Genomic DNA, 18,431 nt, shown 5'->3' with positions numbered 1-18,431 from the left:
TCGATGGCCTCTGCGACGGGACGAGCCGTCACTCGTCTGAACTGTGTGGGCTCTGAGGTTAAAGCGGCTCTCCCCTGGGAGCACACTGAGTGGCATTGATGGCAAAGAGGGTCCCAACCTCCCCTGACAGACACATCTCATCCTGGACGCCATGTTGCCCTCTCCCTGCCCCGGCACCGTGCGCTCACTGTGAGAATAAGACTACATTATACTGACATCCTAATCCAGGAGCTAAAGGACTTCAGGGACCATTGATTTTCTATTCTTGGTAAAAAGCGAGAAGCCAGCCGTCACTCCTCTTCGACCAGCCATGCTAATGGACTTTTTAAAATGTTGCCACAGCGATCCCCTGGAGCCGCCGTGTTTTTGCCGCTGCAGGGCCTTTGAAACGTACAGAAATCCCCGGCTTCTTTATAGGACGTGTTTGTATTCAGCAGGCCGGCTCAGATGTGTCGCCTGTGTCAAGTGTTTCTACACAGTCAGCGACAGGTAACACTGGAGTGAAGAATCAAAGCTGCTCCGTCTCTGTGTGGAAGTGTTTGACTTCCTGTTTGGGTGTAACAGTCACCATTTATTCCTGTCAAAGCTTTTCACGTCCATACACACAAACTAATGGATGGTTTTAGCACCTTTTTATCTTCAGTACACAAAGAAAAGCTCTGGCTGAAATCAGGACTCACAGAAAAGCTCTGAAAGAACATTTAATGGTCATTTTTTTTTATCAGAGTTCCATCAGTGTGAATGTTGAACCTGTTTTTGTCCTCTGAAATAAAAAACACTAAAGCGCTGCAAATGGCTCCAAAAGCTGTTTCTCCTCATGAACTGCAGTCACCTGTTAAAGGTGCTTTTAACGGGAGCTTCTGATAGGGCTGCACGATTATGGACAAAATAATGCTTATGAATATTTTGATTGATATTGAGATCACCGGTGTTTCTCTCGTTGGTTTTAGGGACAGAATATTTTGTTACACTTTCACCTTTGAACCAACAGAGCTGATTTTAGCTTCATGTCGAGCTACATTTCTGCTAACGTACAAGTCTGTCTGTGCATTGAAACAACATTTGACATCAGTTATTCTTCTCAGCCTTCACATTTTCATCGTTCTGCAGATTGTGGTGTTTTTTCAGGTGGTTTAACAAGTTAGTTGAGTTGCTTTGGTTTGTTCTCTCTTATTTTTGATTGGCCCGTCTGCGGTCACAACAGTCAGGAATGTTTTCCACTGGCTGCTGCAGTGATCACAGGGGAGGCTGCTGTTAGTTTACAGAGAGCTTGATTTGATGTGCAGTGGATTTTCTATGAGTGGAGCATTTTAAATATCAGCATGGCTGAAGACTCGTCCTTACGGTCCACCTCTGTGTCCTCTGGGGTTTGGTCTCTCAATAATTGCACACTGCTGCTTGATCCCAGGTCCAATTTGCTGCAGCGCCATCTGCGTGGTCAGCCAGTGGAAATCTAATTAGCAAGGTTTCTGCTGTCTGAGTGCAGAGTTGAAATGACTGCTGGGTAAAAGACAGAGCGTCTTCGGACAGACAGAGGTGGTCAGAGCTGATGGTCAGTAACAGGTGAGGAGCTTAGTTCTTCCATCATGTGTGTGAATATCAGCTGGGCCTGTTGTTGCAGAGTCAGCTGTGTGATGGACGTGAGTGCTGAGAGAACAGCAGCTCTGTGCAGACGCTGATGCGGTGTGTGACTCGTATCATGAGACTGCTCAGAGATCGGTGGTCTGATGAACCTTCCAGGAGGACAATATGTCTCAACAATGACGCGTCTGTCTCAGGTCATGTGTTGTTTTTCAGATTCCCATGAGGCAGTTTGACAACAACAAAAATCATCAGACAGGTTTTAAGATGCAGCTGAGGCAAAGACACATTGACTCCACGGTATTATTCTGTAATGTTGATGGAGAAAATGTTTCTGTGTGTGCAGCTGCTTTAAGATATCCTCCATCACAGCTGCTGAGTGAGCAGGTCAGTGAGGGTAGAGGTCATGGAGACGCTGAGGAATCCTGGTGTGTCTATAAGCTCCAACTCAACGCACCATATGTTGATTTGTATGAGTTACACAGCATCTTTCTAGTGTCCTTTTTGTCCAGCATCTGTACTTTTGTCCTCTTATTGCTCTCGCACCGTCTGTGTCTCTGTTGCTTGAAGACTTTTAGAAAACTTAATTAAAAACTGCACAAAAATTGCACAGTAAATTAAAAATGACTGACTTCCTGTTGGCTTGAGGATATGGCTCCTAAAGACTTTTTTGTAAGTCTGCGCATTATTCATTTGTCCACCAATGTGAAATTTCAAGGTGTGGGCTTTAACTGCAACTTTTATGGGGTACTGCGGAGGCAATGTTCCACGCCCAGTCAGAAGGCCCGTACGAGACTGCAGTTTTCACCAGTTCTAATAAATGTACCAAGTTTAAGGACAAGCAGCACAAAAATATGTTGAAATGGTAAAAATAAAATCAGAATAATATTTCTTTGGCTTTCAGTTGGGTCCTCGCATCGCCTGGTGCTCAGGCCATAAACATTATGTCCTCAGACCACCTTGTCTTAACTCATCGCGTGGCGGCCATGTTCCTGCTGTTATTGTAGGCAGCAGTTTAGTGGCGCCTGCAGAGAGCAGAGGCTAACGTGGCTAATTGTGTCTGAAATGATGGAGGAGTCTGGGGAAACGCTGGCTCATTATTCTGCCCACCGTGCACCTCAAATGTGTCAGAGTGCAGGATCGTGGGGCTTAAAGACTTTCACAGCCGAGGGGCTGAGAGATATCACCGAGGTGCCAGGTGAGAGCTGAACTCCATTCTGTGGTGTGGATTAGCCTCAGCGCCCCGACGCTCTGCTGAGGTCAGGGAATATTAGAGGCTGATTGTGCATCAGCATTATGCTCCGCTGGTCGCTGTGTGCAGCAGGTGTTGGCAGGAAATAGACGTCCCGAGAGTGGACAGGTGAATACGCTTCCACGCAGCTGAATGAGGATAAAAGTGGAATTTAGTATTTTCACAGTGAGTTTTTATGGGACCGTTAATCCTGACCAGGCAGATTTACTTACAGGAGTTGATGTTAGAGTTGAGATGACTTCCTGCCCTCCAATAAAGACCGTTGTCTCTGTGTCTTTAAGTCTCATCTCGGCCTGACGGCGGCTGAAGGCTCGGAGACTCTGAACTTCTCTGAAGAAACATCTTATCAATGCGCAGACACAGCGCTGCTGCCGGCTAATCCAAATGAATGTCACATAATCAATGCACCGCCAGCGTCCCAGAAACCCTTTCCTCCAAAGAGGCCCAACTGCCAGCGTCTCCCAGATGGCTTAACGAGTCCAGTTCATTAAAAACAAAATGATTCAAGCCCTCCCATCCAAACGGAGAACACAGAGAGCAAACATGAGATGAGATAAGCAGAGGCTTATTTCCCTCCGACAGCTGTCAGCTCATCAGCCGTCCACTCCCTCCTCAGGCTGCGCACCAACTCATTAACTGATTAGACTCTGTGTTGGCTCAAATTAACCGTCCCGCCGGGGACACGCTTTGTTGTCACGTTAGTGTGGCAGGTAAACACAGCAGATGTGTTTCTGCTGCGTCCACTCCAGCTGAAAAGGTCAAACGCAGAGCTGTAGAGTTATTTGTTTGAGACTGACGTGCAACTATGACGAGTGTGCTTGTGTGTGTACGGTGACACTGTGGCTCCTTTTGAAGGTTACATTAAAAAAAAATCAGAATCAGAAATACTGTGTTGAAAGAGGTTAGACACCGGCAGCTAGCCACGACTTTTAAGGTGGGATGTTTTCTTCCATTGTACTCAGTGTGTGAGCTGATGTCATGAATCAGTCGTCGCATCTTTAATCAGCGTTTCCACATTCATGAAAATTCCTGGAAAATTATGAAAGTAGAAAAACTGTTTTCCAGGCCTGGAAAAGGTTTGGGAAAAACACAGTACTTTGGAAAAGTTTTGAACATATGTTGTGTTGGACTCTGTTTGAAGATCCTAACATGTCTGCAGTGAGTCAACATACATTCCTTTATTAAATCTGCTGCTGTGCTTCATCAAAACATCACCTGTATCACCTCGTGCACGTCAGCAGCTAAATGGTGGCAGAAATGTCCAACAAGCTCGTGCAGTTAGTTTTAGCAGTTAGCTTATCTTAAAATGTCTGGGAAGTGTGTGTGTGTAAAAAACATGACTCTGGACAGAGGCAGAGCTGAGCTGCACTAACTCTGCACCAACATGTTGATGTGTGTAACGTGGAGGAAATGTCGTCTTCACACAGCTAATTCTGCTGCGTCAGATTAATTACTTTATGATTTAAAGTTTATTTAACAAGCACATAAATACAATGAAGGATGTGACTGAACATTCAACTGTCAGAATCTGACAGACTTACTTCATGTCAGCACATAAATCCATCCAGCATGAAGGTTTGGTCTCATATTTCAAAAACAAACTACAGAACACATGTGAAACAGAAACGTGAGATTTACCTCCAGACCGAAACTGTTTGGATTCTTCTTTACGTCCCTCTGAGCCTCAAACATCGTTGTGTCTGTGAAGTGACTGTGTCGATAACAGTGAAATAATTCCTACAGTAAAAGATGCTGACTCAGTCTGATCTGTGTTCTGTCAGACGAGTCGACTGTCAATGTTGTTGATGTTTGAGCGTCAGTGTTGTCGAGCCGACTGGTTCCTGTGTGGAAAATGGCCGAGGGCCACGACGCTTCAGACCAACCGGTTCCACAGGAGCTTGTTGTGTCTCACATTGTGTCAGTGACAACACGTTCATCTGTTCAGTGTGACATTACAAGACTAACAATCAGGTGTTTGGCCTCCTCTGTCGTCCCTTCGTCCTGTCATCACGCTGTTAACGTGTCATCGCGCTGTTAACGTGTCATTGCGATGTTATCGTGTCATCACGCTGTTAACATGTCATCATGAAGTTAAAGTGAACTCTGTGACTTCACTCAGTTTGGATCAGAATGAACTCATCAGTCTGAATCTTTGCTTGTAGTAAAAAGTGTTAGCTTGAGTTTTCCTGGATACTAAGGGTCTTCATCAGGTCTGGAACTCGCTGTGGTCGTCTTGCTTTGCATCATCATCATCATCATCATCATCATTATCATCCTTACACTGTCCTGGCTGCTCCTTTGCCTCAGCAGCAGGTTGTCAGTAAGCGGTCTCTTCCTCCCTCCGACACAGTGATGTGATGCTGTAACCTCATCTGCATTTGAGACTCTTTTCACAGTGTCTCTTTTGTTTTTGAAACTTCTTCCTGCTCTGCCCTGAATGTTTGTGACATCTGAGGGGATTTGTCTCTCACAGCGACACCACTGAAACATAATCTGTTTGGCTGTCCTCCTCGGCAGGAGAAAAACCTCCATATGATGCTAATCCATCAGATATATTGTCCTGGTGTATCGCCTCGGGCCGGCCACACAAGCTGTTGTAATTCACAAAGTAAACAGAAGCAGACAGCCGCCCACTCCCCGCGATTTATGGCGTTGTGATCGTCGCTTGACCTCATTGCTAAATGCAGCTCTCTGCGCTGCATCTCAATGAAGCAGACTGTTATCAATATTGATGACAGTTCACGTCTCTGTTGGCTTAAAGTTCTGCTCCCACTTAAAACCAGGCAACACACGCCTGCCTGGAAGAACCCCCGCAGAGGACACGCTGCCCTGAATAAGTTGGTGAAGAGCGCAGGTCGTCGCAGTCACAAGTTTGTTAGGACAAATCCCTCTGACGACCACCAGAGCTGCTAATTATTCACACACACACACACACACCCACACACACACACACACACACACACACACACACACACACACCCACACACACACACACACACACACACACACACACACACACACACACAGAGCAGAGTGATCTGCAGGAGCTCTTCTCTTCACAGGAAGTAGAGGCCCCATGATACCATACTGTCACCATACTGATCCGAAATTATTACGATATGCTGAGTGCTGTGATTCCTCAGCTTTATGCTTCATTTCTCTGTGGAGCTTGGGTTTGGCTGGGGCGGGGTGGGGGGTGGGGGGTGGGGGGGCGCACACAGGGGTTCAGGTGTTTAAGCATGGAACAGAAGCCTTGGTTTCAGCAGCGCTGTATGGACGCAGATCTATGAACAGGAAGTAGATGATGGACTGTGTTATCTTCTGATGGTTGTTCTGTTTTGTTTCTTCTGTTGTTTTCTGGCATCTTCATCTAATGTGTTCACGAAGTCTGTTTGTCCTCTGTGTGTGTGTTTGGCATCAGGTGTTCAGAAACACAAGTATTTTTCTCTCGTGGAGACCTTGATTTATTGTTCCAGGTCAGAAATTACTGGTATAACCTTCGCCTACTCTGATATAATTATTTGTATATTTTTACACTCTCAGTCTCAGGACAGTGAAGATATTTTTATTGTGAACATCTTAAGCACCAGAGTTAAACTCTTTAGCATAATTTTATTTTATGACTTTATATTTACAAACTTCTGTTTCATCCCCTTTTTCTTACTGCTCATGATTCTGTGTTCTTTACATGAGAGGGACGCTCACAATTCACAGTTCCTCTCAGGGGTCAGTCAAATATTTCTGTTTCTGATTCTGATGAAATTAGTTTTAATAAATAAACAAATTAAATTCTTCTCATCTTGTCAGGGTGACACAGAGCTGTGACTGAGCTCAGTATGAGTTTGACGCTTCACTCAGACAGGTCTCAGTTCAGTCACATCCTGACCTTTAACCTCAGTGGGTGATGTTGCCTTCAGGGCCCGGAGTCATGGCGGGTGGAGCGAGGCGTTCTGCTCGCTGCAGGCGAAGGTTTTTAATTGTGCTCGGTGACCTGTGACAGCCTTTGGTAGGCGGTCAGAGCCCCGGGTTCCCGCCTCCTCTCCCTCCCTCTGTCCGTCTCTCTGACTCCTTCTACCTCTTTTTTTAAAGTGTGTGTGTGTGTGTGTGTGTGCGCGCACTCTCACATCTCCGCCATTCAGCCGACACTCAATCACATCACCGCACCGACACAAGGCATTGCATGCTAATCAGAAGTTCCAACTTTAAACGTTGCAGCTGCCCTGACTGTCGGCTGAACATGATGTAAAGGGTTAATGTGTTCATCTCTGCTCTGAGCTCCGTCAGGACTCAGTGTTCTCTCAGATACACTCACCCTCATAACCCTGCATCTCCTTTCAGGTGGGAGGTGAGCGTGCTGTGGGCCATGTGTTTCTGCTAAGGTCTCATCTCCTGCCAACATGAGGCTGACGCCCGGCTCGCCTCCGCCCGTCCTGCCAGCTATCCTGGCTCTCACCTTGGCCGCCTTCTTACCTCAGCTGTCCTCAGGAGCCACGCCGTTCCCCCAGGACCTGGAGCCAATCAGTATCGTGGGCAGAGAATGTAAGTTCAGACTATGTGGTGTTGCCATGGTGATTCTCGGTGTAGGAGTGGATGTAAAGTAAAGAAAGGGTCAGTGAGGCGCCGTGTCTCATTGCCGGGGAACAGAGCTTAGTTTAAGGGCACGTTCACAGGAAGCACATGTGCAGAGGTTTATTTAGCTGCTGGAACATTTCTTCTTCATCTCCTTGTGTTGTGTTGGCTCGCTGTGAGAAAGGCCCGCTCAGGAAACAACACCATGACCAATAACACCATCACCAGTAACATCACCATCACCAATAACACCATCACCAATAACACATCACCAGTAACACCATCACCAATAACACAGCACCAATAACACCAGCACCAATAACACCATCACCATCACCACCAACACCATCACCAATAACACATCACCAATAACACCATCACCAATAACACCAGCACCAATAACACCATCACCAGTAACATCACCATCACCAATAACACCATCACCAATAACACATCACCAGTAACACCATCACCAATAACACAGCACCAATAACACCAGCACCAATAACACCATCACCATCACCACCAACACCATCACCAATAACACATCACCAATAACACCATCACCAATAACACATCACCAATAACACCATCACCAATAACACCAGCACCAATAACACATCACCAATAACACCATCACCATCACCACCAACACCATCACCAATAACACCATCACCAATAACATCACCACCAATAACACCATCACCATCACCACCAACACCATCACCAATAACACATCACCAATAACACCGGCACCAATAACACCAGCACCAGTAACACATCACCAATAACACCAGCACCAATAACACATCACCAATAACACCAGCACCAATGACACCAGCACCAATAACACCAGCACCAATAACACCAGCACCAATAACACATCACCAATAACACCAGCACCAATAACACATCACCAGTAACACCAGCACCAATAACACATCACCAATAACACCAGCACCAGTAACACATCACCAATAACACCATCACCAATAACACATCACCAATAACACCAGCACCAATAACACATCACCAGTAACACCAGCACCAATAACACATCACCAATAACACCAGCACCAACAACACATCACCAGTAACACCAGCACCAATAACACATCACCAATAACACCAGCACCAATAACACATCACCAGTAACACCAGCACCAATAACACATCACCAGTAACACCAGCACCAGCAGCAGTAGCAGCGGCGTGATGAGAACATTTCTCAGGCTCTGATCTCAAACCTGGATTTAACTTTACATTTCTACTTCTAGTTGACAAAAGATCCTAAAGACCTTTTTAACAAAACTTCATGCTGTTGTATTTGTTCTGAGTCAGTGAACACAACACTGAGCAGAACTCAGACGGCAACATTTTGTTGATAACAATAATCAACACTGAAGGAATTCTGACCAGGAGAAGTTTCAGCTGGTTGTAATCTGTAATCCTCCTAAATCTGACACACTGGACCTTCAGGTCAAATATGAGTTAAATGTTCTTCAAGATCTGATTTTATGTTTATTCATTTTGACAGTACAAATGTTCTTAAACGAGGATACATCAGCAACAGATACAGTGACAGGACAGATTAAAGGTTAATGTGTGGATGTATTATGACAACTGCACATGACACAACGTGACATGATACAATATACTCTATTGTCCCTGCAGGGAAATTCATCTTTGACTCAGGAGCTGCACACGTATTGCTGCCTTACAGCAGCAATACATGTTGCTCAGTTGCTCTTCCTGAGGTTTCTACCTTTTTTTTTTTTTCCCCCGTTAAAGGGTTTTTTTGGGGAGTTTTTCCTGATCAGCTGTGAGGGTCATAAGGACAGAGGGATGTCGTATGCTGTAAAGCCCTGTGAGGCAAATTGTGATTTGTGATATTGGGCTTTATAAATAAAATTGATTGATTGATTGATTGATTACAGTAACAGTCCAGAGAAACTGAAGCAAACACCATAAACACATAAAAACACACATTACACACAACAGTACAGTACTTCTAGTGACAGAGTGCAACTGGGAGGCTAACTTTGAGTTTGACGCCTCGTAACTTGAATGAAGATAAAAATATTAATCTGGCAGCTCTTCTAGATTTTAGAAATGTTATCGGACCCAGTGGATCAAATCCTGACAGTGCAATGAGTCATTTCTTTGGTGTTGTGATGCTCAAAATATTTCACCCACTGATTTACAGACGTCTCTTTCACCATGTAAGTCAGTGGGGAAAGTCTGTTTGGGCCCTATGACATCACATGATGGGCCCTGGACACTGCAGTACCTCTGACTGACTACTATGAAAACTGGCTTCAACCTTCATCGTTCGAAGTTCATCAGCTTCAGACAGTTCATATCAGCTTCAGACAGTTCATATCAGCTTCAGACAGTTCATCAGCTTCAAACAGTTCATCAGCTTCAGACAGTTCATATCAGCTTCAAACAGTTCATATCAGCTTCAGACAGTTCATCAGCTTCAGACAGTTCATCAGCTTCAGACAGTTCATATCAGCTTCAGACAGTTCATCAGCTTCAGACAGTTCATATCAGTTTCAGACAGTTCATCAGCTTCAAACAGTTCATATCAGCTTCAAACAGTTCATCAGCTTCAGACAGTTCATCAGCTTCAGACAGTTCATATCAGTTTCAGACAGTTCATCACAGTTCATATCAGTTTCAGACAGTTCATCACAGTTCATATCAGCTTCAAACAGTTCATCAGCTTCAAACAGTTCATTGGCTTCAGACAGTTCATCAGCTTCAGACAGTTCATATCAGCTTCAGACAGTTCATCAGCTTCAAACAGTTCATCAGCTTCAGACAGTTCATCAGCTTCAAACAGTTCATCGGCTTCAAACAGTTCATATCAGCTTCAAACAGTTCATCAGCTTCAGACAGTTCATCAGCTTCAGACAGTTCATATCAGCTTCAGACAGTTCATCAGCTTCAGACAGTTCATATCAGCTTCAAACAGTTCATTGGCTTCAGACAGTTCATCGACTTCAGACAGTTCATCAGCTTCAGACAGTTCATCAGCTTCAAACAGTTCATCGGCTTCAGACAGTTCATCGGCTTCAGACAGTTCATCGGCTTCAGACAGTTCATATCAGCTTCAAACAGTTCATCGGCTTCAAACAGTTCATCGACTTCAGACAGTTCATCAGCTTCAGACAGTTCATCAGCTTCAAACAGTTCATCGGCTTCAGACAGTTCATCGGCTTCAGACAGTTCATCGGCTTCAGACAGTTAATATCAGCTTCAAACAGTTCATCAGCTTCAGACAGTTCATCAGCTTCAGACAGTTCATATCAGCTTCAAACAGTTCATCAGCTTCAGACAGTTCATATCAGCTTCAAACAGTTCATATCAGCTTCAGACAGTTCATATCAGCTTCAGACAGTTCATATCAGCTTCAAACAGTTCATATCAGCTTCAAACAGTTCATCAGCTTCAGACAGTTCATCAGCTTCAAACAGTTCATATCAGCTTCAAACAGTTCATCGGCTTCAGACAGTTCATATCAGTTTCAAACAGTTCATATCAGCTTCAGACAGTTCATATCAGCTTCAAACAGTTCATATCAGCTTCAGACAGTTCATCAGCTTCAAACAGTTCATATCAGCTTCAAACAGTTCATCGGCTTCAGACAGTTCATATCAGTTTCAAACAGTTCATATCAGCTTCAGACAGTTCATATCAGCTTCAAACAGTTCATATCAGCTTCAAACAGTTCATATCAGCTTCAGACAGTTCATATCAGCTTCAAACAGTTTATCAGCTTCAGACAGTTCATATCAGCTTCAAACAGTTCATCAGCTTCAGACAGTTCATATCAGCTTCAAACAGTTCATCAGCTTCAGACAGTTCATATCAGCTTCAAACAGTTCATATCAGCTTCAGACAGTTCATATCAGCTTCAAACAGTTCATATCAGCTTCAGACAGTTCATATCAGCTTCAAACAGTTCATATCAGCTTCAGACAGTTCATCAGCTTCAGACAGTTCATATCAGCTTCAGACAGTTCATATCAGCTTCAAACAGTTCATATCAGCTTCAGACAGTTCATATCAGCTTCAGACAGTTCATCAGCTTCAGACAGTTCATATCAGCTTCAGACAGTTCATCAGCTTCAGACAGTTCATTAGCTTCAGACAGTTCATATCAGCTTCAGACAGTTCATCAGCTTCAGACAGTTCATATCAGCTTCAAACAGTTCATCAGCTTCAGACAGTTCATATCAGCTTCAGACAGTTCATCGGCTTCAGACAGTTCATCGGCTTCAAACAGTTCATCGGCTTCAGACAGTTCATCAGCTTCAAACAGTTCATCGGCTTCAGACAGTTCATATCAGCTTCAAACAGTTCATCAGCTTCAGACAGTTCATCAGCTTCAGACAGTTCATCAGCTTCAGACAGTTCATATCAGCTTCAAACAGTTCATCAGCTTCAGACAGTTCATATCAGCTTCAGACAGTTCATATCAGCTTCAGACAGTTCATATCAGCTTCAGACAGTTCATCAGCTTCAGACAGTTCATATCAGCTTCAGACAGTTCATCAGCTTCAGACAGTTCATATCAGCTTCAAACAGTTCATCAGCTTCAAACAGTTCATCAGCTTCAAACAGTTCATATCAGCTTCAGACAGTTCATGAGCTTCCAACAGTTCATATCAGCTTCAAACAGTTCATCAGCTTCAGACAGTTCATCAGCTTCAGACAGTTCATATCAGCTTCAGACAGTTCATATCAGCTTCAAACAGTTCATCAGCTTCAGACAGTTCATATCAGCTTCAGACAGTTCATATCAGCTTCAGACAGTTCATCAGCTTCAGACAGTTCATCAGCTTCAGACAGTTCATATCAGCTTCAGACAGTTCATATCAGCTTCAAACAGTTCATATCAGCTTCAAACAGTTCATATCAGCTTCAGACAGTTCATCAGCTTCAGACAGTTCATATCAGCTTCAAACAGTTCATATCAGCTTCAAACAGTTCATATCAGCTTCAGACAGTTCATCAGCTTCAGACAGTTCATATCAGCTTCAGACAGTTCATATCAGCTTCAAACAGTTCATATCAGCTTCAAACAGTTCATATCAGCTTCAGACAGTTCATATCAGCTTCAGACAGTTCATATCAGCTTCAAACAGTTCATATCAGCTTCAAACAGTTCATATCAGCTTCAGACAGTTCATATCAGCTTCAAACAGTTCATATCAGCTTCAGACAGTTCATCAGCTTCAGACAGTTCATATCAGCTTCAGACAGTTCATATCAGCTTCAAACAGTTCATATCAGCTTCAAACAGTTCATATCAGCTTCAGACAGTTCATCAGCTTCAGACAGTTCATATCAGCTTCAAACAGTTCATATCAGCTTCAAACAGTTCATATCAGCTTCAGACAGTTCATATCAGCTTCAGACAGTTCATATCAGCTTCAAACAGTTCATATCAGCTTCAGACAGTTCATATCAGCTTCAAACAGTTCATATCAGCTTCAGACAGTTCATATCAGCTTCAAACAGTTCATATCAGCTTCAGACAGTTCATATCAGCTTCAGACAGTTCATATCAGCTTCAAACAGTTCATATCAGCTTCAGACAGTTCATATCAGCTTCAAACAGTTCATATCAGCTTCAAACAGTTCATATCAGCTTCAAACAGTTCATATCAGCTTCAGACAGTTCATATCAGCTTCAAACAGTTCATATCAGCTTCAAACAGTTCATATCAGCTTCAGACAGTTCATCAGCTTCAGACAGTTCATATCAGCTTCAAACAGTTCATCAGCTTCAGACAGTTCATCAGCTTCAGACAGTTCATCAGCTTCAAACAGTTCATATCAGCTTCAAACAGTTCATATCAGCTTCAAACAGTTCATATCAGCTTCAGACAGTTCATCAGCTTCAGACAGTTCATATCAGCTTCAGACAGTTCATATCAGCTTCAGACAGTTCATATCAGCTTCAGACAGTTCATCAGCTTCAGACAGTTCATATTAGCTTCAGACAGTTCATATCAGCTTCAGACAGTTCATATCAGCTTCAAACAGTTCATCAGCTTCAGACAGTTCATATCAGCTTCAAACAGTTCATATCAGCTTCAAACAGTTCATCAGCTTCAAACAGTTCATATCAGCTTCCAACAGTTCATCAGCTTCAAACAGTTCATATCAGCTTCAGACAGTTCATCAGCTTCAGACAGTTCATCAGCTTCCAACAGTTCATCAGCTTCAAACAGTTCATATCAGCTTCAGACAGTTCATGAGCTTCCAACAGTTCATCAGCTTCAAACAGTTCATATCAGCTTCAGACAGTTCATCAGCTTCAAACAGTTTATCAGCTTCAAACAGTTTATCAGCTTCAAACAGTTCATCAGCTTCAGACAGTTCATATCAGCTTCAAACAGTTCATATCAGCTTCAAACAGTTCATATCAGCTTCAAACAGTTCATATCAGCTTCAGACAGTTCATCAGCTTCAGACAGTTCATCAGCTTCAGACAGTTCATATTAGCTTTAGACAGTTCATATCAGCTTCAGACAGTTCATATTAGCTTCAGACAGTTCATATCAGCTTCAAACAGTTCATCAGCTTCCAACAGTTCATCAGCTTCAAACAGTTCATATCAGCTTCAGACAGTTCATGAGCTTCCAACAGTTCATCAGCTTCAAACAGTTCATATCAGCTTCAGACAGTTCATCAGCTTCAAACAGTTTATCAGCTTCAAACAGTTTATCAGCTTCAAACAGTTTATCAGCTTCAAACAGTTCATCAGCTTCAGACAGTTCATATCAGCTTCAAACAGTTCATATCAGCTTCAAACAGTTCATATCAGCTTCAAACAGTTCATATCAGCTTCAGACAGTTCATCAGCTTCAGACAGTTCATCAGCTTCAGACAGTTCATATTAGCTTTAGACAGTTCATATCAGCTTCAGACAGTTCATATTAGCTTTAGACAGTTCATCAGCTTCAGACAGTTCATCAGCTTCAAACAGTTCATATCAGCTTCAGACAGTTCATATCAGCTTCAGACAGTTCATATTAGCTTCAGACAGTTCATATCAGCTTCAAACAGTTCATCAGCTTCAGACAGTTCATATCAGCTTCAGACAGTTCATATCAGCTTCAAACAGTTCATCAGCTTCAGACAGTTCATATCAGCTTCAAACAGTTCATATCAGCTTCAAACAGTTCATATCAGCTTCAAACAGTTCATCAGCTTCAGACAGTTCATCAGCTTCAGACAGTTCATATTAGCTTTAGACAGTTCATATCAGCTTCAGACAGTTCATATCAGCTTCAAACAGTTCATATTAGCTTTAGACAGTTCATATCAGCTTCAGACAGTTCATATTAGCTTTAGACAGTTCATATCAGCTTCAGACAGTTCATATCAGCTTCAAACAGTTCATATCAGCTTCAAACAGTTCATATCAGCTTCAGACAGTTCATCAGCTTCAGACAGTTCATATCAGCTTCAGACAGTTCATATCAGCTTCAGACAGTTCATCAGCTTCAGACAGTTCATATTAGCTTCAGACAGTTCATATCAGCTTCAGACAGTTCATATCAGCTTCAAACAGTTCATCAGCTTCAGACAGTTCATATCAGCTTCAAACAGTTCATATCAGCTTCAAACAGTTCATATCAGCTTCAAACAGTTCATCAGCTTCAGACAGTTCATATCAGCTTCAAACAGTTCATATCAGCTTCAAACAGTTCATCAGCTTCAGACAGTTCATCAGCTTCAGACAGTTCATATCAGCTTCAGACAGTTCATCAGCTTCAGACAGTTCATATCAGCTTCAAACAGTTCATCAGCTTCAGACAGTTCATCAGCTTCAGACAGTTCATATCAGCTTCAGACAGTTCATATCAGCTTCAAACAGTTCATATCAGCTTCAAACAGTTCATATCAGCTTCAAACAGTTCATCAGCTTCAGACAGTTCATATCAGCTTCAGACAGTTCATCAGCTTCAGACAGTTCATCAGCTTCAGACAGTTCATATCAGCTTCAAACAGTTCATATCAGCTTCAGACAGTTCATATCAGCTTCAAACAGTTCATATCAGCTTCAAACAGTTCATCAGCTTCAGACAGTTCATATCAGCTTCAAACAGTTCATATCAGCTTCAGACAGTTCATATCAGCTTCAAACAGTTCATATCAGCTTCAAACAGTTCATCAGCTTCAGACAGTTCATATCAGCTTCAGACAGTTCATCAGCTTCAGACAGTTCATCAGCTTCAGACAGTTCATATCAGCTTCAAACAGTTCATATCAGCTTCAGACAGTTCATATCAGCTTCAAACAGTTCATATCAGCTTCAGACAGTTCATATCAGCTTCAAACAGTTCATCAGCTTCAAACAGTTCATATCAGCTTCAAACAGTTCATCAGCTTCAGACAGTTTATCAGCTTCAAACAGTTCATATCAGCTTCAAACAGTTCATCAGCTTCAGACAGTTCATCAGCTTCAGACAGTTCATATCAGCTTCAGACAGTTCATATCAGCTTCAAACAGTTTATCAGCTTCAAACAGTTCATATCAGCTTCAAACAGTTCATATCAGCTTCAAACAGTTCATCAGCTTCAGACAGTTCATATCAGCTTCAAACAGTTCATCAGCTTCAGACAGTTCATCAGCTTCAGACAGTTTATCAGCTTCAAACAGTTCATATCAGCTTCAGACAGTTCATCAGCTTCAGACAGTTCATATCAGCTTCAAACAGTTCATCAGCTTCAGACAGTTCATCAGCTTCAGACAGTTCATATCAGCTTCAGACAGTTCATCAGCTTCAGACAGTTCATATCAGCTTCAGACAGTTCATCAGCTTCAGACAGTTCATCAGCTTCAGACAGTTCATATCAGCTTCAAACAGTTCATATCAGCTTCAGACAGTTCATATCAGCTTCAAACAGTTCATATCAGCTTCAGACAGTTCATATCAGCTTCAAACAGTTCATCAGCTTCAAACAGTTCATATCAGCTTCAAACAGTTCATCAGCTTCAGACAGTTTATCAGCTTCAAACAGTTCATATCAGCTTCAAACAGTTCATCAGCTTCAGACAGTTCATCAGCTTCAGACAGTTCATATCAGCTTCAGACAGTTCATATCAGCTTCAAACAGTTTATCAGCTTCAAACAGTTCATATCAGCTTCAAACAGTTCATATCAGCTTCAAACAGTTCATCAGCTTCAGACAGTTCATATCAGCTTCAAACAGTTTATCAGCTTCAAACAGTTCATATCAGCTTCAAACAGTTCATCAGCTTCAGACAGTTTATCAGCTTCAAACAGTTCATCAGCTTCAAACAGTTCATATCAGCTTCAAACAGTTCATCAGCTTCAGACAGTTTATCAGCTTCAAACAGTTTATCAGCTTCAAACAGTTTATCAGCTTCAAACAGTTCATTGGCTTCAGACAGTTCATCAGCTTCAAACAGTTCATCAGCTTCAGACAGTTCATATCAGCTTCAGACAGTTCATCAGCTTCAGACAGTTTATCAGCTTCAAACAGTTCATTGGCTTCAAACAGTTTATCAGCTTCAAACAGTTCATTGGCTTCAGACAGTTCATCAGCTTCAGACAGTTCATCAGCTTCAGACAGTTTATCAGCTTCAGACAGTTCATCAGCTTCAGACAGTTCATATCAGCTTCAAACAGTTCATATCAGCTTCAGACAGTTCATATCAGCTTCAAACAGTTTATCAGCTTCAGACAGTTCATATCAGCTTCAGACAGTTCATATCAGCTTCAAACAGTTCATATCAGCTTCAGACAGTTAATATCAGCTTCAAACAGTTTATCAGCTTCAGACAGTTCATATCAGCTTCAAACAGTTCATATCAGCTTCAAACAGTTCATATCAGCTTCAGACAGTTCATATCAGCTTCAAACAGTTCATATCAGCTTCAGACAGTTCATATCAGCTTCAGACAGTTCATCAGCTTCAGACAGTTCATATCAGCTTCAAACAGTTCATATCAGCTTCAAACAGTTCATATCAGCTTCAGACAGTTCATATCAGCTTCAGACAGTTCATATCAGCTTCAAACAGTTCATATCAGCTTCAGACAGTTCATATCAGCTTCAGACAGTTTATCAGCTTCAAACAGTTCATATCAGCTTCAAACAGTTCATCAGCTTCAGACAGTTTATCAGCTTCAAACAGTTCATATCAGCTTCAAACAGTTCATATCAGCTTCAAACAGTTCATATCAGCTTCAAACATTTTATCAGCTTCAAACAGTTTATCAGCTTCAAACAGTTCATCAGCTTCAAACAGTTCATCAGCTTCAAACAGTTCATATCAGCTTCAAACAGTTCATCAGCTTCAAACAGTTTATCAGCTTCAAACAGTTCATATCAGCTTCAAACAGTTCATATCAGCTTCAAACAGTTTATCAGCTTCAAACAGTTTATCAGCTTCAAACAGTTCATATCAGCTTCAAACAGTTTATCAGCTTCAAACAGTTCATATCAGCTTCAAACAGTTTATCAGCTTCAAACAGTTCATATCAGCTTCAAACAGTTTATCAGCTTCAAACAGTTCATCAGCTTCAGACAGTTCATTGGCTTCAGACAGTTCATATCAGCTTCAGACAGTTCATTGGCTTCAGACAGTTCATATCAGCTTCAGACAGTTCATTGGCTTCAGACAGTTCATCGGCTTCAGACAGTTCATTGGCTTCAGACAGTTCATCGGCTTCAGACAGTTCATATCAGCTTCAGACAGTTCATCGGCTTCAGACAGTTCATCAGCTTCAAACAGTTCATCAGCTTCAGACAGTTCATCAGCTTCAAACAGTTCATCAGCTTCAAACAGTTCATCAGCTTCAGACAGTTCATCAGCTTCAAACAGTTCATCAGCTTCAGACAGTTCATCAGCTTCAAACAGTTCATATCAGCTTCAGACAGTTCATCAGCTTCAAACAGTTCATCAGCTTCAGACAGTTCATCAGCTTCAAACAGTTCATATCAGCTTCAGACAGTTCATCAGCTTCAAACAGTTC

General features: G+C 42.4%; 1 protein-coding gene across 2 annotated transcripts in view; it reads left to right on the top strand.

Annotated features, from left to right (window-relative positions):
* Positions 1–18,431, top strand: part of sema6cb (semaphorin 6Cb) — a 204,217-nt gene that overhangs the window by 114,380 nt on the left and 71,406 nt on the right. For both annotated transcript variants that reach the window (XM_033640692.2, XM_078171252.1), the window contains exon 4: positions 7,172–7,372. In XM_033640692.2, the coding sequence (XP_033496583.1) occupies positions 7,231–7,372 (142 nt within the window). In that variant the 5' untranslated portion in view covers positions 7,172–7,230. The remainder of the gene's footprint in view (positions 1–7,171; positions 7,373–18,431) is intronic.

Source organism: Epinephelus lanceolatus, chromosome 10 (genome assembly GCF_041903045.1).
Source record: "Epinephelus lanceolatus isolate andai-2023 chromosome 10, ASM4190304v1, whole genome shotgun sequence".
NCBI classification, from domain to species: domain Eukaryota; kingdom Metazoa; phylum Chordata; class Actinopteri; order Perciformes; family Serranidae; genus Epinephelus; species Epinephelus lanceolatus.
The sequence above is the reverse complement of the archived record's forward strand: the minus strand, read 5'-3'. Positions and strand labels throughout refer to the sequence as shown.